General features: G+C 43.0%; 1 protein-coding gene across 1 annotated transcript in view; it reads right to left on the minus strand.

Moving 5' to 3' along the window:
• kirrel3b (kirre like nephrin family adhesion molecule 3b) overlaps window positions 1–20,410 on the minus strand; it is a 137,357-nt gene that overhangs the window by 45,886 nt on the left and 71,061 nt on the right. The window contains exon 5 of the mRNA XM_056282841.1: window positions 9,560–9,710. Coding sequence (XP_056138816.1) covers window positions 9,560–9,710 — 151 coding nt within the window. The remainder of the gene's footprint in view (window positions 1–9,559; window positions 9,711–20,410) is intronic.

The following is a 20,410-nucleotide window of genomic DNA, read 5'->3' on the forward strand; positions in this document are numbered from 1 at the left end:
TGCAGATGCTTTGGGCTGGCTCAGCTGCCACAAAACCCTAGGGGGTGGTGGTCCATCCTCCTCTCGCTCGCTCTCTCTCTCTCTCTCTCTCTCTCTCTCTCTCTCTCTCTCTCTCTCTCTCTCTCTCTCTCTCTCTCTCTCTCTCTCTCTCTCTCTCTCTCTCTCTCTCTCTCTCTCTCCTACACACACACATTCTTGTACTTCTACCTTTGTGAGGAAGCCTCATTCACTGCATAGTTTTCCTAGCCCTTATCATTACATAGCTATGCTTAACCTTAACCATATCCTAATTCTAACTTTAACTCTAAAACCAAATCCTAACCCTAAAATTGTTCTTAAAGAAGTGGGGACGAAATTGCAAAAATATTGTCATTCTCATGGTTAAAAACGCAAATAAATTTTCACAAAGATAGAAGTGCAAGAACACACTCACAAACACAGACACATGCACACACCAATACTCAGAAAAAAATGTAAAACAAAAATGAACAAAGATACACACATAAAGTCATCTGTGATACTGTTTTATTAAGGACAGTGTTCCTTAACCCCGCCCCTGCCCCCCTGCCTCCGTACCTATCCTTACACATTCAAATCCACAAGCACTACCTGTGTTAGGTCTCCCTGGGCCAGCTAAGCAAATGACAACATGGAGGATCCAGGAGGATTCAGGGCTGCAGTGACCCAGCAAACCCCTCCAAGTAGTGAATAGCCAGTTGTGTGTGTGTGTGTGTGTGTGTGTGTGTGTGTGTGTGTGTGTGTGTGTGTGTGCACGCACACGCACGCGCATATGTCTGTATTTGCTGGTGTCAGTGCATGTTTGTGTTGTGGTGGGGCATGTGTGCATATGTCAGTGCCCGTGGGTGTGAGTCATGACAAACCGGGAAACCTATTCAAGTTGTGAGCAGCAGTGTTAGCAGCCAGGTAGGTGTTTCAGCCACAGTTACACTTAATTAGGGGGACAAAAAGATGTGCAGGGAGAACTCCAGGGGCAAACTGACAGATGTGGCAGAAGAGGAGGTGGTAATAAAACAAAAAGAGAGATCCAGAGAGAAAAGGAAAGAAAGCGAACTGGAGGTGGTGGCAGCGGTATTAGACACATAGTCACAGTAATGAGCAAGTTAAACTACCGGCCCTGTTGCCAAAATGGCTGTTCTATGGTAATTCTCTTTAATTTTCTTTTTCCTTTCTTTTTTTTGGTGCCTGCCAAGAGATTACTTGTGACACCGGAGCTCATTACTGTCATTTCTATCATTACTAATCAGGGTAAGGAATCCTTTTAGGGTGATTAAGGTGCAACAGCCAACACTCCCTAAACGAGACCTCAATGACTTCCTCTGAAGAAAAAGATGTAGCAAACCTTTTACATTGATTTCTAAGATGAGCTGTTTGGCAGATAGTGTCATCTCCGCTGAGGATGTCAGCCAAATGGGGTCAGAGGAATGACAACTCCCAAAAAGTCTGCCAAGAGAAGCTCTGCAGGTGGATCAAGAGCTGTCACTTGTCCCATCTTTGACCCTTCAAAGATGATAGACATATGTTTAATAAAGAAGTCTGTTTGTCAATTTGATGTATAAATGCATGAGCTGCTGAGCTCATTTGAAATGGCGGGTGGCAGCACATCAATGTGCAAGCCCGTTAATTCCTGCGATTTGTCAAGAGAGAGGTAGAGGATGATGGTATAGGCATGGATGGATGGATTGATAAATGGATAGGGGGATAGCGACACTGATGATGGCTTTGCTGAAAACAACAGTGTGAATGGGGGGGGGGGGGTTATAGTTGGTCCACAGCTTTTGATCGGTTAGTTCAAAGCGTAGAGCAGATGGCATTTTTGGAACAATCCCCCAACATCTCTGTGTTCTAGAGTTAGTGCCAACATTAATGGCACTTTCCCTTTCTTAAAGCTCAATTTCCATCTCTCCAGGTCATTGTACACAGCTGTTCTCCAGAAGGACCAGCCTCAAGCTTTGGAAGGGCTGACTGCTTCAGAGGGATGAGGAAGCTGCACGAGCTTGTTCTTTATAGCCCCAGCAATATGGACACCCTTTCTCCTGGTTGATGGAATGGACTATTTGAGATGGGTATAGAATATTGCACCCCTTAAGGTCCTGCACCTTATTTAGGATTTATTGAGCCACAGAGAACAGATTTACTTCAGTCCATTCAGTGCGAGCAGACGTTTCGCTTTTCATTTTCACATTAACTTTTCTCATTTAACAGACGCTTTTGTCCAAAGGTACTTGCAATAGAGTCAGTAATTAGCAGATATATTTGTGTCCACCTACAGGCATCTCAGAGCACTGAATAATAATCATATCATAGCCCAGAGTAAAATTCATCTCAATTGCTATTAGTCTAAGTGTGCAACAGGTAGAACACTAACACTACCACACATGAAAAGGGATTCCAAATTAGCCAGATAATGACACAAATCCATATCACAAATCATGCTTGCAGGTCATCCAAGGATTAAGGCAGGCCTGGAAAAGAAAGGTTCCTAGGCCTTAAGCTCTATTGTTATGTTGGAATTTATTCTTTATAGTGCCTCAGTGAGAGTCTATTCAGAAATACACATTTAGCATGGTGGTACGCAGAGCTGAGTTCACAACAAGAGAACTTTGGGAAGCCCTAATATTTCTTTTAATTAACATTTCTGTCGGGTTTGTTTTGACGGATGTTAGAGGCATGTGCAACAACAAATTAAACAGGGGAACAAGCAAAAGTGCAGTAAGCCCAATTTTGGCAGTCAGTATAGTTAAAACAACAAATGATCATCTGGTCACAGTGACTCCATTCAAAGCCACTAAACCAGGAAAAAAACAGACCAATGCAGGAGTTGATTACTGAAAAAACAAAAACAAAGGAAATATTCTATGGGAAATGGAAATTTATTACTAGAAAGGTACAGTAAACACAATTATGATTTATGATCAATCTCCCAGATCCTTAACCGAACCTTAGCCACACCAAACTGTACCTAAATTTAACCATCTCCCAGGACGTCCGGGTGGCTTGGTGGTCTATTCCATTGCCTAACAACACAAGGATCACCGGTTCAAATCCCTGTGTTACCTCCGGCTTGCTTGGCCGGGCATCCCTACATACACAATTGGCCGTGTCTGCGGGTGGGAAGCCAGATGTGGGTATGTGTCCTGGTCGCTGCACTAGCACCTCCTCTGGTTGGTCAGGCGGAGGGGGAACTGGGGTGAATAGCGTGATCCTCCCAGCAAAACTCCTGTCAGGTGAAAAGAAGCGGTTGGCGACTCCAAATGTATCGGAGGAGGGATGTGGTAGTCTGCAGCCCTCCCCGGATAGGCAGAGGGGGTGGAGCAGTGACCGGGATGGCTTGGAAGAGTGGGATAATTGGCCAAGTACAATTGGAACCAGGAACACTTTATTTGTCATTTCACCTCATGTACTTGCGCACATGAAATTAAACGAAATGCCGTTTCCCCAGCCCACAGCAGTGCAACATACAGACAAAAACATTCAAGAACTACAAAAAAAAAAAATCACTGTCCAAGGGAACATACACCAACCAGGACGACTGTCGGAACTGCCAGTCTGCATGGGCTAGCAGTTAGCCTAGCCTGCCCCGATTAAGCCCCCCGTCAAGTTTTCCCTCTGTGTTTCCTCCTCGGGCGCAGCTCCAGGTACGGGCCGTTATCCCTGTGGCAACTGGACGAAGCAGACCAAGCCCTCCCAGCCGATCCAGTGCCAACTCTCCCAGCCAGACACCCTTGACACACCTCCTTGCACTCCACACGACGACATCAAAAACACCAGTCAACACCAGGTTAGGCTGCCACCAGACTGCCCTCGGTGTTATCGGAACTGCTGGTCTGCATGGGCTAGCAGTTAGCTTAGCCTGCCCCGCTTCCATGTCCTGTTAGACCGCCCTGGGTGTTACCTCCTCGGGTGCAGCTCCGGGCAAAGGCTGCGGTCCCTGGGCCAACAGTGCAGCAGACCAAGCTCTCCCAGCCAACAAACAAAGACAAAAACGTAGACGAAGACGTGGACAAATACACTGTATTGGCAATACTGGGTCAGGCCGCTGCAAATTTGAATTCGCGCCACCATTTTCAAACAACGGTATTGGGTGCGGCTGCTGCGAACCTGAATTCGCGCTGTCATCTTCCCATGCCGGAAGCGGTCGGGAGAAAATTGGGAGAAAAATCCCCCCAAAAAATTAATAAATACATTTAAACATCTCTGTCTTAATACCTAAATTTAACCATCTGTAAAGTAATATTAAAAAACAAAACGAAAAAAAAAACTTTTGATACTGTAGTGAATTCGGGGGGCAACCACAGGAACTGCCGCGGCCAGGACGCGAACCCGTATCGCCCGCACCGCGGGAGACATCCCTAACCGCTCGACTAAAGGGTAGTCGACTGGTTTGTCGCTTGCGGAGTGGGAGATACGGGTTCGCGTCCCGGCTGTGGCGACGGTTCCTGTGGTTGCCCCCCGAATTCGCTACATTGGTGCCAGAAGTGGGATGGTGAGACCGTAAGGCCACTGGAAGCGTAAGTGCCCCCAATGTAGCGAATTCGGGGGGCAGTCCAGGAACCACCACAGCCGGGACGTGATCTCGTATCTCCCACTCTGCAAGCGACAACGTTAACCAGTCGACTAAAGGGTCCGATCCGTTAGTCAAGGACCAACGTGTCTACTTATCCATGCACGTTGCACTACGTTGTTGACGCACAATCATATGTAGGTGTGTGGCAAAACGTTTTCAGCCAACATGTTTTGGAAACGCCATGCTTTTTGTGAACTGCAAATAAGTTGCATATTAATGTTTTTGTTTAGTTTTTTTCCCTGGGGGAATTATGTTGTTTTATCTGGGGTGCACTAAATATTGAGCTCTTCCTTTATGTTTGAATCATTTTCTTTTCTTTCAGACATTTTCTCAGACGTACAGTATCTTCCCTTCTCTCTCTCCCCTTTTCTTTCTTTCTCATAGGAATTTGCCATTAGCTGCTTGATTAAGCAGCAAGAGCATATAGCTAACTAGGCCTGCAACCAACCCCCCACCCTGCACATCTGCATGTTCTTTATCAATTAGTCTGAACAAATGCCATTCATTTTCCTCCCACATGGCTCAGCTTATTTGTAATGCAAACACGTAAGGATCGTTCGCTGCTCCCCCCCCATTGTTCTTCTGTTCCCCTTTGCTTGACTTGTCCTCCTGTGTGTATGAAAGGATGTTTCTATGTGGGTCAAAGCTCTGCAGACATGCAGCTGGAAAGTAAATATCTGAATTTGTGAGATTTTTTTTTTTTTTGGAAGCAGGCAGGAACACAGACACAAAAATTAAAGGTATCAAACTTCAATTTGACAAGAATGGTTTGTTGTTGAGATGTTTACTTGAACTAAAAGTCTGAAGGGCACAATGTAAGTTAAAGTCCAAAGTCTTGTGGCAGCAGAACACAGCATAAGGCGGTGGCTAGCCCTTTGCTATCAAATAATTAAAGATAGCTAATGGACTGGTTTGGACAACTAAAGTCAGCAGTCTATCCAGGGTCCTCAGTCACCTCTTTTGGCTCTTAATCCCTCTCGTTTTGGCAACACCACACGTACTTACTGTATTTAGATGCTAATTTACCTAACCCTGGGGTCAGATAACTCTTATATGAACTTCTGTTGCGCAGAAAATGCTGAGGTGGTTATTATGAGTATTAAAGTGATGATAAAGTTAAAATGCTGTTGTGAAATGCATTAGAATTTAAAGTGATGTGAGCTGTGCTGGGTAGCATTTAAAATACTCTCATCTGAGCTGCCCAAAGGCTGAGACCAAGACTGAACAGGACTCATTTGTTAATAGGTGTATGGGAGGAGGAATATTTCAAAGTGCATTAAGTCTGGAATAATTTCGGCTGCTTTTGTCACCACTAACATTACCATTCTTCCTGAGTGAATAGTGAAACAGCTGACTCTAGAGGGAAATGACTGTCATTACAAATAAATTAAAATTTACAATGTTCGTCCTGGGACATGCAAGCAACTACACATATGTGTAAATGGGGACAGCACAGAAATGCACAAGTCTGCACAGGGTTGGGAGCCACTGTATCACAATGACCTAAAATAACAGTAATCCCAGTTGTTTGAGTACAAATATGTCTGCAAAGTATGGACATGAGAATCTCTGTTCCACACTGTGAAATCCAAACTGAGATGACTATACTAGTTAGTGAATTTAGGACTGTCATTCGTTCTGGATATCCCTTTTTCTAGAGGATCAGGTGTTGGGAAAGTAACATTAGATCTGGTAGATATACATTGTATGAATAATCTACAAGATTTTTGGGGCAAAGTAATGCAAAACTATAAGTGAAGGTAGTCGAATTAATACAATTTAGTAATTAAGCTAATTAGCATTAAATTTCTATATGTACATTTAAACATATAATAATTAAACAAAATTAAAACACACACACACACACACACACACACACACACACACACACACACACACACTCGGTGTCAGATTTTCAGCCATACATAAATAAAGGGGACTGATTCCAGTCTATTATTCTATGTTCTCAGTTGCTTCTACTCAAATCCAACAGATTGGACCAGACAGAGCTTAATACCCAAAGACCTAGAGAGACTTTTTCCTTAGCAGAGAAATAACAACTCAATCAAATCTTGGAAGAACAGAAGGGGTTTTAGTGTGCAGCACTGTGTCAAAGACACACCAGATCAGGTTCACAGAGGGGTCCTATTTGAACAAACAGCAGCCATTAGCAAGAGACTAACTACCATTGATCCTTGAATATTTGTCACAGCACACAAGCACAGCAATAAATGACATCTGAGACCTGGACATGCAAAAGCAAACAGGAATAAGCTTTTTTCTTTTCTTTTTTTTTTGAACAAGTAATCTCTTTACCTACTATACATTATTTGATGACTTTCAAATAGTCTAACACCACCATACACTGTCTATCTGAAACTATAGCATGACGATGGCTAGTCATGCCTACATGTTATTTCAGCATGTAGGCCTCACAAGATTATTTTGTAGGCATAAGATTTAAGCACCCCTCAAGATTTGAGGGAGGCATAGTTGTACACAATATCCTCTTAAATGCTTAGCCATGCACTGGCTACCAAGTTTTGATAAGGGAGACAAGGAGGAGATAAGATAGGAGCTATAAGAGAAGATATAAAACGATGTGGAGACAAATCCAAATTTGAATGACTGTTTTTTTTTTCTGGATGCAAGTGTGTGTATGTGTGCATGCACATGTCCAATCCTACATAAGCATGCATCTCCTTTGTGCCTTCGCATGAGCCCGTCTGTGGTGTGTGTCCAGTGACAATGTCTGATTTTTGTCGACGCTCTACTACTCTTGCTTACCGAGTACACCCCATCTCTATATGCCAAAAGCTGCATCTCATCAATATTTATGACCAGCTTGTCCCTGGACACTGCCCCCCGTGGATGGGGTAGTGCACTAGCCAGGCCTATGCAGCAGCTAGCTGCACCCCGAGAGGGAGGAGGACCAATGTCTGCTGCCCTCCACCTTGCCGATGCTCCATCAATTATTCATCCAACACCTGTTTTGCTTGTAACAATCGAGAAACAGAGCTGTGCATGGCTGGGTTCTACTATGGGTTCACCTTCTTTACAGTACACCCTGTATTTCTTCAAGTGGCTGCCAGATTTCTAAACAAATTACTCCAAATTTAACAACAAGTCCAATAAACTACCACATGCAAAAGATATGTGTTAATAATTACTGCTTTGGAAACAGAACCCATCCATCCATTTACGTAACCACTTCTCCTGCTCTCAGGGTCACAGGGATGCTGGAGCCTATTCAAGCAGTCATTGGGCGGCAGGTGGGGAGACACCCTGGACAGGCAGCCAGGCCATCACAGGGCCAACACACACACACACACACACACACCCATTCATTCCTAGGGACAATTTAGTATGGCCAATTCACCTGACTTACATGTCTTTGGACTGTGGGAGGAAACCGAAGCCCCCGGAGGAAACCCACGCAGAAACGGAGAGAGCATGCCAACTCCACACAGAGGATGACCCGGGATGACCCACCATGGTTGGACTACCCCGGGGCTCGAATCCAGGACCTTCTTGCTGTGAGGTGACCGCATTTGCATTTTGCTAATTATTTCTACATTCATACATATTGGTGGTGAGCATTACAGGAGTAACACCAGTCACCTAACTGGCCAGCATGGATTACTCACTTTTCTGATGATGAAATTAATTAGTTACTTTTTAGACACAAATTAGCCAGCAAACATGCCTCAACGTTTGTATTTTTTTCAGTATTTCTATTTAAGATAAGCATGCAAGACAGTTCCTAAAATCTACTGAGACCAAAACAGTGTCATTCCAGTCAGCATTCAGAGTTGTTCAAATGATAAAAAGCACAACTAAATAAACTGAGATGATCTATTTTACCTGTCGGGGCTAAGGAGGAGGTGACTGTGGGTTTGGAGGGGAGTTTAAGAGTAGGTATGGTAAATGGGACACAGCTTGCACATTAACCTGTTGGCTCAGCTGTTGCTCATAATGTAATGAATGTTTTGATAGTTTTATTTATATAAGGAGCCCAATACTAATTCGAATGTTAATTGGACTCCATGGCACTCACTTTGCTAAATAAAGCATTCAAGAGCATGTATTAACCTCAAATCATGTTACATGTAGGTAGAGTTAGCGATGCCATTCTATAAAACAACCAAACTAAGAGAAAAGATGTGGACAAGCTACAATGGCTGCAAAGGCCAACAGTGTTTAATCTTTACTACATTCCCGCTTGAGTTGGTCCACTCTTGCCATGCTGGAACACACCTCTTGTGGCATATGTCATTTAAAAAAATGGCCGTCAGTTGTAATGGCTCTCTAAATGGCATTTTCAGCTTATTAGTCATACTTAATGGTGTTGAAGGAGGGTATGAGTGATGCAATTTTTTTTTCAGAGCCCCTCTCTCACTGTGAACACTTCTTGATTGAAAAAAAAAATCCCTGACAATTGAGCTTGATGTGCTTTGCACGCTGGGCTTACTTTGCCTATTTTGGAGGGGAATTATCCATGATCCATGCTCTCATCACATAGATTGATGGCACATGTAAAGAAATAAAAGAGGTGGGCATATTTACATAGTGCCGGAGTAGAGAGGTAGTTGGACTAAAAAAAAAGAAAGAAAAAAAGCCCATTCATTTTGGAAGAACAGCCCCTCAAACATTTCATCACACGAATCAAAAAGGGATTCCTCATCCATCCAGCAAAATGGGAGCCAATTGTAAATATCCATTAGAGCCTAAAATGAGTCCAAGATGCTTACAGAGGGATTGTCACATATGCCTGTGTGACAGCTACATGTGGAAAATAGCACTGACTGACTAATGAACAGTGAACATGTCAGATAACATTTTACATGTACACTGATCACTTGCTGAGGAACTTTGCGAAACAAACAATAATTTATTGGTGATTGAGAGAGGTGGTGGGTCACAATGAAGAGGATTAAATAGACAGAGATGGAGTTAAAGAAGCAGCATACTTACGTTGGATGTCTATTGTGACACTGGTCTCCCTGCCATTGGGGATTGCCTTGTTGGTAGCCTTACAGATGATCTGCTGGCCTGTCTCAATGTTGGAGGGTGACAAGTAAAGCGTGCTCACTGTGCTTTCCCTCCGACCATCCCGAAGCAAGGTCTGCAAAAAAAAAAAAAAAAAGTCCATCGTCCACTGAGTAAATCTAAAAGAGTTGGAACTTCAACCTTTAATAAATTATAATCTATACTAGAAGAACCCCGGTACAATGTAGCGGTTTGGTTATCCACCCATCGAAATCTCCTTCCTCTTCATCCTGCCAGCTAACCGCCTTCCCCCTGACCCTAAACCCCCCCCACTCCAACTCCCTCCCCCCAAATGCTCAGAATCATCTGAAATGCCGAGAAAAGTGGTTTTTAGCCATTTTTAGAAAATGCATATTTTGCATAATTATGCATAATTATTATAATTATATTTTAATTGTCTGCTATTTTTCTGGTCCTCTCTGGAACAATACCTACCACCTCAAAAAAAATTAGGATCATAAGTGCATTTTTGCAAAAATGCATATATTTTGCATAATGCCAAAACCTAAGTCCCAGAAATTTTTTTTTATATAGGTGAAAAAAATCAAAGATGCTCAGAATCATCTGAAATGCCGAGAAAAGTGGTTTTTTTTATCCATTTTTAGAAAAATGCATATTTTGCATATTTATGCGTAATTATGCATAATTTTATTTTTCTGGGATTTTTCCCTTACTCTCTGAGACAATACCTACCACCTCCAAAAAGAATTAGGATCATAAGTGCTTTAGTTTTCGGTCCCGCTATCTACACTAACTAACACACACACACACACACTAACACCACACACACACACATTCCGAAAATACAGTGCTGCTTGAAAGTATGTGAACCCCTTGAGCAGTTTAGATGTTTCTGTTGTTTTACCATGATTTTCTTATTTTATCATCACCAGTTTTTATGTATGAAATGTCAGATATATGTTTATCAATTGCATGTACTTGTTTAGTGGGACTTGTTTAAGTAGCCCAAAAACTACATGAAACATGGAATTAGTGTATGTGCAAAAGTAAGTGAAACCCCAGCTGCATTGGTTAAGTCAAGCAGGTAACAGACTGTGGTGAAACACATTTGGGTGCTTAATTAACCATTTAAGCAGACCAATGAAATGAGATATCCTTGGGAAAGGGTTTGGCCTGCACTAATTAAAAGAGAGAGGAAACCAACCAAACCACTGTGGTCTCATACAAATCAACAATGCCGAGAGCAAAGGAAATATCCGAGGACATGAAGAAGAGAGTAGTGACAGCCCATCAGTCTGGGGAGGGCTATAAGACCATCTCCAAAAGATTCCAGCTCCATCCATCCACTGTAAGACAAATAATTTACAAATGAAGGGCCTTCAACATGACAGCAACTCTGCCTAGAAGTGGACGCCCATCAAAACTATCACCCAGAAGCACCAGAACAATAATAAATCAGGTAAAGGCCAACCCACACATCACCTCTAGAGAGTTGCAGACCTCTCTGGTAGCATCTGGGACAAATGTGCATGCTTCTACAATCAGACGAAAATTGAATCACCATGACATTCATGGGAGGGTTGCTAGAAGGAAGCCTCTGCTCTCAAAAAAGAACAAAGCTGCCCGTTTCAACTTTGCCAGAGAGCACTTGGACAAACCAGAGGCCATCTGGAAGTCCATTCTCTGGACAGACGAGTCCAAAATAGAATTATTTGGTCACAATCAAAACCAACATGTTTGGAGAAAGGCCAACACTGCATATGAAGAAAAGAACCTCCTCCCAACAGTGAAGCATGGTGGTGGAAATGTGAAGGTCTGGGGCTGCTTTTCTGCTTCTGGACCTCGACGACTCCATATTATCCAAGGAACCATGAATTCTCCGGCATATCAACAAATTCTTGACCAGAATCTCCTGCCATCAGTCAGAGAGTTGAAGCTGGGACGAAAATGGATTATGCAACAAGACAATGACCCAAAGCATTCCAGCAAAACTACAAAGGAATGGCTTCAGAGAAAGAGGATTCGTACTCTGGATTGGCCCAGTCAAAGTCCGGACCTTAATCCAATTGAAATGTTGTGGCGAGACCTGAAGAAGTTGGTACATACCAGATGTCCCTCCAACCTCTCTCAACTGGCTGAGTTCTGCAAGGAGGAGTGGGCAAAAATCCCCATAAGCAGATGCGAGAGACTGGTTAGTGGTTACAGAAGACGTTTGGTTGAAGTAATGGCCTCAAGAGGAGGAGCCACAAGCTACTAATACAAGGGTTCACATACTTTTGCACATGTTAAATTTTCAGTTTTTGTGAAATAAACCACCTTTGTTGAATTAAATAATGAAAATATATCTCTTTTTGTGTGTGTGTCCATTATTTGGAAGGTGTGCTTTACAAATTGGGATTTGGATGTATGTGTAATAAGCTTATTTTAATGTTTTTGACAAAAACAGTGACCTTGTCTGGAGGGTTCACAAACTTTCAAGCAACACTGTATATGAGTAGATTGGTGTGTTGATATTGCCCACAGTGTGCACAGTCTGCCTTCCTAGTCATCTAACAACTAACTGATCATCTAAATACTAACTGATGATCATCTAAAAACTAATTGATCATTTAATCAATAAGTCAATAAAGTTAAATAACATTTAAAACTGAGACTCTTTAAGGCCTAATATGTAATCTAAATTTGTCATTTGTCATACCAGTCTACATAATTAATTGTTTTCAATACAGAGACAAAATAATGAATTAGCTTTTAAGTTCTTGTAGAAAGCACAAAGGCACCACCTAATGCTCAAATATGAACAGTATAGCCTTGGAAAAACCAGAGACATACTTGAACTCTTGGACTCCTCTGGTATGTGGATTTACTCCATTGTACAGATTGATTTTTTTCTAACAAAAGAAAAAAAAAAGTAGACGCACATTTTTAGTCTCTTTTGTGTTCCCAGTGAGCTGTGCTTCAGTGCTTGGCTTGTTGTATACCACAATCCTTCTTTCAGGGCTCTTCCTTTGAACCTCACATGGTGGTAGCCACCTAGTATTGCTTGGTAGCACTTAGTCACGCTCATTCTTTTGAAAACGTTTAGGATATTTTATTTTAACTCTTTATGGTACATCCCCATATATATATATATATAAAAAACTAACTGGATGGGCAATAAGACACAGTGTGGTCAATGGCAATTATCAGAGGTATTTTCTTGGAGTTTCTTTGAAGGAGCTTCTTTGTTACCCTGACCCCAAGGTTGTTTTCAGTGCATTTTTCCTGGGTTGTCAACAACTTTACTGAAAAATATAAAATCCTGCAGCAAATAATATGACATTGTCAGGACAAATGGGGAAAATGGTCTCTAGATGACCTGAATACATTTTGGAGTTATTTGGGTTCAGGTCACAAAAAGGTCAAAATCATGTTTAAGCACTGGTGGTTACAAATGGTTCAATATACTTCAAAATGACACCAAAATGTTTAACTGTCTATTTCAAAGATATATTTCTATCCATTGCTACAGAGATAAATGCATTGTTTTGGGGCACCCGGGTGGCGCAGCGGTCTATTCCATTGCCTACCAACATGGGGATCGGCAGTTCGAATCCCCGTGTTACCTCCGGCTTGGTTGGGCATCCCTACAGACACAATTGGCCGTGTCTGCGGGTGGGAAGCCGGATGTGGATATGTGTCCTGGTTGCTGTACTAGCACCTTCTCTGGTCGGTTGGGGCTCCTGTTCGGGGAGGAGGGGAACTGGGGGGAATAGTGTGATCCTCCCACATGCTACGTCCCTCTGGAGAAACTCCTCACTGTCAGGTGAAAAGAAGTGACTGGTGACTCCACATGTATCGGAGGAGGCATGTGGTAGTCTGCTGCCCTCCCCAGATTGGTAGAGGGGGTGGAGCAGCAACCGGGATGGCTCGGAAGAGTGGAATAATTGGCCAAGTAGAATTGGGGAGAAAAAAGGGGGGAAAATGCATTGTTTGGAAGACTGATCGTGGTCATAGTACCTGGGTCGAGGAGCAGGGTCTGTTGTGTTCAGGTTTAGGCAGAAAACATGAAAAAGTATTTAGAGCCTGAATACTGAATACACTTTTCTAAATGTAATCAGTAACTTATTCGGTTACAATACTTAAGAGTAACTTATTCAGATTACATTTACAAACGGCATCTTCAAAAGGCACGCGTGGGATATATGTATATATAATATGTCAATATAGTTGTTGACCACCTGCCAATTACTGTTTTGCTCTACTGACTTGTGGCGCATGTAGCAGGTGTGCATGCAATGATTTGGAAAAAAAATCATAGTTTTCTGAGGTGGGGAAACATGGAGAAGTAGAGGCTTGACTACTTAAGAGCAGGGCCAATGCCAGGGAGTATAAGTTTCACCATGGGAGGCTTTTCAGTTGTTATTACTGTTATTATCATGTGACATAAATGAAAAGTAGGTTATGACAGAGCAGCACAAATGTACACACTGGAACTGCACACAGACACACAACAAACAAATGCACTATATGAACTAGGACACATTGAGTAGATCTATTGCAATCAATTACATGTTTTCCACATGTTTTATGTTGCTGAGTTGCAGACTGCAGATTAAGCCAATCCACAAAGAAACATGAACACATTGTCCCACCCATACCACCAACACTGATTTGGACGGAAGTATTCTAAAAGTATTCTCCTCAAAATTTATGAAGTAACGATTATATGGATACTGGTTTTCGAAACAGTACACAGGCTGAATACAGATGTTTAATTTCTGTATTCTAAATACATAATGCCTTCACTTGTACTTCATTACAAACCAGTCCTGACTGTGTTTAGCACCACTTGTTCCTTTGTATTTTTGAACATAACTTGGGGTCAGTAAATGCACAGCTAAGCTCTCATTGTAGAAACAGAATATGTTGCACCAGTCGGTCGACTGCAGAACAGAGGGGGCTTACTTGACTATGCTGAGGCTTGCTTTATGGATAACATCTTCAGTCTTATTGCACATCTTTATACATTAATGGCACTTCACCACTAATTGTGTGAATTGTTGGAGGAAGTTGTTTGTGTTTAAACAAATACATATACTTTTACTCTTCTTGCATGTGTTAAAAAATTAATTTCCTGTAGTTATTTTCCACCAAGACTAATGAAATGCCACAACCCAGCCACTGAGGATGCAAAAGCCAGTGCATTCTTAGTGCCAGTCCCAAGCCCGAATAAATGGGGAGGGTTGCATCAGGAAGGGCATCCGGCATAACATCTTTGCCAAATAAAATATACGGATAATAAATTGGACTTCCATACCGGATCAGTCGAGGCCCGGGTTACCAACGACCGCCACCGGTACTGTTGGCCAGCAGGGTACCGGTGGAAGTTATGCTACTGTTGGACGAAAGAGAAGGAGAGGGGGAAGGCATGTCCAGAGGCAGCGGGAGAAGAGGAAGTGTAGGAGTGTGGAGGTGAGAATCGGGACTTTGAATGTTGGCAGTATGATTGGTAAAGGGAGAGAGCCGGCTGATATGATGGAAAGAAGAAAGGTAGGTATACGGTGTGTGCAAGAGACCATGTGGAAGCGGAGTAAGGCCAGGAGCATCAATGTTGGGTTCAAACACTTCTACCATGGTGCGAATGGGAGGAGAAATGGGGTAGGGGTAATTCTGAAGGAAGAGTATGTCAAAAGTGTGCTGGAGGTGAAGAGAGTGTCGAACAGTGTGATGAGTATGAAGGTGGAAATTGAAGGTGTATTGATGAATATTATCAGCGAATATGCCCCACAAGTTCGGTGTGCAATGGAAGCGAAAGAAGAATCCTGGAGTGAGTTGGATGAAGTGGTGGGGAATGTACCCAAGGAGGAGAGAGTGGTGATTGCAGTGGACTTCAATGGGCATGTTGGTGAAGGGAACAGAAGTGATGAGGAGGTGATGGGTAGGTATGGTGTCAAGGAGAGAAATGTGGAAGGACAGATGGTGATGAATTTTTGCGAAAAGGATGGAAATGGCTGTGGTGAATACATATTTCAACAAGAGGGAGGAAGACAGGGTGACATAGAAGAGGGAGGAAAGTGCACACAGGTGGACTATATCTTAGGTAGAAGGCGTGATCTGAAAGGGATTGGAGACTGCAAGGTGGTGACAGGGGAGAACGTAACTAGGCAGCATCGGATGGTGGTCTGTAGGATGACTTTGGAGACCAAGAAGAGGAAGCGAGTGAAGACACAGCCAAAGATTAAATGGTGGAAGTTGAAGAAGGAAGACTGTTGTGTGGAGTTCAGGCAGGAGTTAAGACAGGCACTGGGTGGTAGTGAAGAGTTGCCAGATGGCTGGGCAACCACTGCAGAAATAGTGAGGGAGACAGCTAGGAAGGTCCTTGGTGTGTCATCAGAACAGAGGAAGGAAGACTTTGTGGATCTAGAGAAAGCATATGACATGGCACTGAGAGAGGAGGTGTGGTATCGTTTGAGGAAGTCAGGAATTGCAGAGAAGTATGTAGGAGTGGTGCAGGATATATATGAGGGAAGAGTGACAATGGTGAGGTGTGCAGCTGGAATGACAGATGGGTTCAAGGTGGAGGTGGGATTACATCAAGGATCGGCTCTGAGCCCTTTCTTGTTTGCAATGGTGATGGACAGGTTGACAGACGAGATCAGGAAGGAGTCTGCGTGGACTATGATTTTTACGGATGACATGGTGATCTGTAGCCAAAGTAGGGTGCAGGTTGAGGAGAGCCTGTAGAGGTGGAGGTATGCACTGGAGAGAAGAGGAATGAAAGCCAGTAGAAGCAAGACAGAATACCTATGTCTGAATGAGAGGGAGGACAGTTGAATGGTGAGGATGCAAGGAGTAGAGGCGAAGAAGGCATATGAGTTTAAATACTTTGGGTCAACTGTTCAAAGTAATGGGGAGTGCGCAAGAGAGGAGAATAAGAGAGTGCAGGCAGGGTGGAGTTGGTGGAGAAGAGTGTTAGGAGTGATTTGTGACAGAAGAGTACAAGCAAGAGTTAAAGGGAAAGTTTACAAGATGGTTGTGAGACCAGCTATGTTATATGGTTTGGAGACAGTGGCATTGACGAAAAGACAGGAGGCAGAGCTGGAGGTGGCAGAGTTGAAGATGCTAAGATTTTCATTGGGAGTGATGAAGAAGGACAGGATTAGGAATGATTATATTAGAGTGACCACTCAAGTTGGATGGTTTAGAGACAAAGCAAGAGAGGCAAGATTGAGACGGCTTGGACATGTGTGGAGGAGAGATGCAGGGTATATTGGAAGAAGGATGCTGAATATGTAGCTGCCAGGGAAGAGGAAAAGAGGAAGGCCAGAGAGGAGGTTTATGGATGTGGTGAGGGAAGACATGCAGGTGGCTGGTGTGACAGAGGGAGATGCAGAGGACAGGAAGAAATGGAAACGGATATATATCTATATCCAGAGCTTAGATACTAACCTTACAATATAACAACCAAAGTTCTTATATTGCATAAGAACTAGCATATATTTTAGTCATCATAACCACTACTTCATAATAACTTCTTTTCAAATTGCAGCTGTTTAACAAAGTAAAAACTAAGAGTAACTATCCTGTCTTTTCAATTTTTTTTTTTTTTTAGTATGTATCGTAATGTCATAATTTACTTCCACTCTTTGAATGTTATTATTGATGCGTTAACAAATCTGTCATTATTGGCATGCCAAGACATCCCGACCTTGTCTTTTTACCTCATTCTTTTCCTACTCAAGGATCTCTTTAATAGGAAATCTCATAATCAGGAATCAGGAACACTTTATTTGTCATTTCATTTCATGTAATTGCATAAGACTAGTAATAAAATAACAGTTATAATTTTCATTCATTCATTATTCAAACCGCTTATCCTGGTCGCTGGGTTGCTGGAGCTTATTCTAGCAGTCATTGGGCGGCAGGTGGGGAGACACCCTGGACAGGCCGCCAGTCCATCACAGGGCCGACACACATATATACACATACACACACATACATATTCACACCTAGGGACAATTTAGTATGGCTGATTCACCTGACCTACATGTCTTTGGACTGTGGGAGGTAACCAGAGCACCTGGAGGGAACCCACGCAGACACGGGGAGAACATGCAAACTCCACACAGAGGACGGCTCGGGACGACCCCCAAGGTTGGACTACCCCAGGGCGTGAACCAAGGACCTTCTTGCTGTGAGGCGACTGCGCTAACCACTGCACCACCGTGCCACCCAGTATTATAATATAATATTATATTTATAATATATAATATTCTTATTAGAATATAATATCAGAATAATAACACCAACATACCATTTTTCATATTTCAAGTTAGCATACATGTTTCTATGGAGTGCCTCTGTATGTTTAGAGCCGTATGATGGGATTCAGAGTCGTGCCGCTGAAGCGTTAGCGCTCACCTCTAAAGCAGAACACATTAGCTGTCAGATGTGGGATGTGTCAATGTAATATCCTTTCTGACACAATCAGGATTGTTTCCCTCGTTGCTCTGGACCTGTCTGATGTCATTAATCTTAGAAAGGAGCGTGGCTGGCTGAAGCATTAAATCCAACTCTGAGCCACATTACAAATTGATAATTTTTCATATCGCTGCCTGGAGCATGTGAGGAGAATACTTTTGACTATATTAAAAAAAGAATAGCAAGAAAAGCAATTTTGAAAAAAGTGGAAGAGTGACGATGTTGAGACAAGGGTAGAGCCCACCGAAAAACAAGGGTTTGAGTTATGGGGTGGGCTAGGAGAGGCTGAGACCCCAAGATACAGTAATACCCCCTTAGATATGCCCGAAATTAATGTGTGTGTGTGTGTGTGTGTGTGTGTGTGTGTATTGGGGGCGGGGGGCTCAGTGTCATTGTGTTGGGGAAAAGCAAAAAGCACCTGGGCACTTCTGAGTTGGTGATTACTCTCTCGCTTCTCCGTTTGCATTATTAAAGTGGTGTAACTATGTTGCCTGTATGGTAACAAGACATTGATGCCCTAGGTGGTGACTTCTGCACTGGTTCCTGAAATGGTCTAAACTCACTTTGACCTTTGAGCAGCGATACTATATGCAGTGCATCTGTAAAGTATTCACACCCCTTCACTTTCCCCACATTTGTTATGTTACAGCCTTATTCCAGAATTGATTAAATTCCTTTTTTCCTCATCAATCTACACACAATACCCCATAATGACAAAGTGAAAAAGGTTTTGTAGACATTTTTGCAAATTTATTAAGAATAAAAAAACTGAAATATTGCAATGTACATAAGTATTCACACCTTTTGCTATGACACTCAAAATTGAGCTCAGGTTCATCCTGTTTCCACTGATCATCCTTGAGATGTTTCTACATCTTGATTGGGGTCGAGCTGTAGTAAATTCAATTGATTGGACATGATTTGGAAAGGCACACACCTGTCCATATAAGGTCCCACTGTTGACAGTGCAAGTCAGAGCAGAAACCAAGTCATGAAGTCAAAGGAATTGTGTGTGGACCTCTGAGACAGGATTGTATCGAGGCACATATCTGGGGAAGGGTATGGGTACAAAAAAAATTCTACAGCTTTGAAGGTCCCGAAGAGCACAGTGGTCTCCATCATTCATAAATGGAAGAAGTTTGGATCCACCAGGACTCTTCCTAGAGCTGGCCACCCAGCCAAACTGAGCAATCGGGGGAGAAGGGCCTTGGTCAGGGAGGTGACCAAGAACCCGATGGTCACTCTGACAGAGCTCCAGCGTTCCTCTGTGGAGATGGGAGAACCTTCCAGAAGGACAACCATCTCTGCAGCACTCCACCAATCAGGCCTTTAAGGTAGAGTGGCCAGATGGAAGCCTCTGCTCAGTAAAAGGCACATGACAGCCTGCTTGGAGTTTGCCAGAAAGCACCTAAAGGACTCTCAGACCATGAGAAACAAGATTCTCTGGTCTGATGAAACCAAGATTGAACTCTTTGGCCTGAATGCCAAACGTCACGTCTGGAGGAAACCAGGCACCTCTCATCACCTTGCTAATGCCATCCCTACAGTGAAGTATGGTGGTGGCAGCATCATGCTGTGGGGATGTTTTTCAGCGGCAGGAACTGGGAGACTAGTCAGGATCGAGAGAAAGATGAATGGAGCAAAGTACAGAGAGATCCTTCATGAAAACCTGCTCCAGAGCACTCAGGACCTCAGACTGGGGCGAAGGTTTACCTTTCAACACGACAACGACCCTAAGCACACAGCCAAGACAACAAAGGAGTGGCTTCGGGACATGTCTGTGAATGTCCTTGATTGGCCCAGCCAGAGCCCAGACTTGAACCCCATTGAACATCTCTGGAAATAGCTGTGCAACGACGCTCCCCATCTAACCTTACAGAGCTCGAGAGGATCTGCGGAGAAGAATGGGAGAAATACCCCAAATATAGGTGTGCCAAGCTTGTAGCTTCATACCCAAGAAGACTTGAGGCTGTAATTGCTGCCAAGGGTGCCTCAACCAAGTACTGAGTAAAGGCTGTAAATACTTAAAGAGCAGGGTAACCAAATTGATAGATTTGCTTCAAAATACTTTATAAATGTGGGAGATGTATTGCAGTTGATGTGTTGAACCATGTATAGAACTGATTTGCGGAGTTAGACCGTTTTTGGGTATTTTTCCTGTTTTCCTTTCTTGATTTTTTTGATTGGCTTCCTTGGCGACGTCGCCGTCTTCCTTTCGGTGCCACGCCCCCAGAGTCTGAAACCAGTGGACGTTGCAGATTTTTACACGTTTTTGAAGCTTTGTTTTATATACTTCGCAACATTTTTAATCATACAGAATTGGCTGGGTGGTTACTGATGTGCTTTCCTGGG

The sequence above is a fragment of the Lampris incognitus genome, chromosome 7, assembly GCF_029633865.1.
Source record: "Lampris incognitus isolate fLamInc1 chromosome 7, fLamInc1.hap2, whole genome shotgun sequence".
Lineage (NCBI taxonomy): Eukaryota > Metazoa > Chordata > Actinopteri > Lampriformes > Lampridae > Lampris > Lampris incognitus.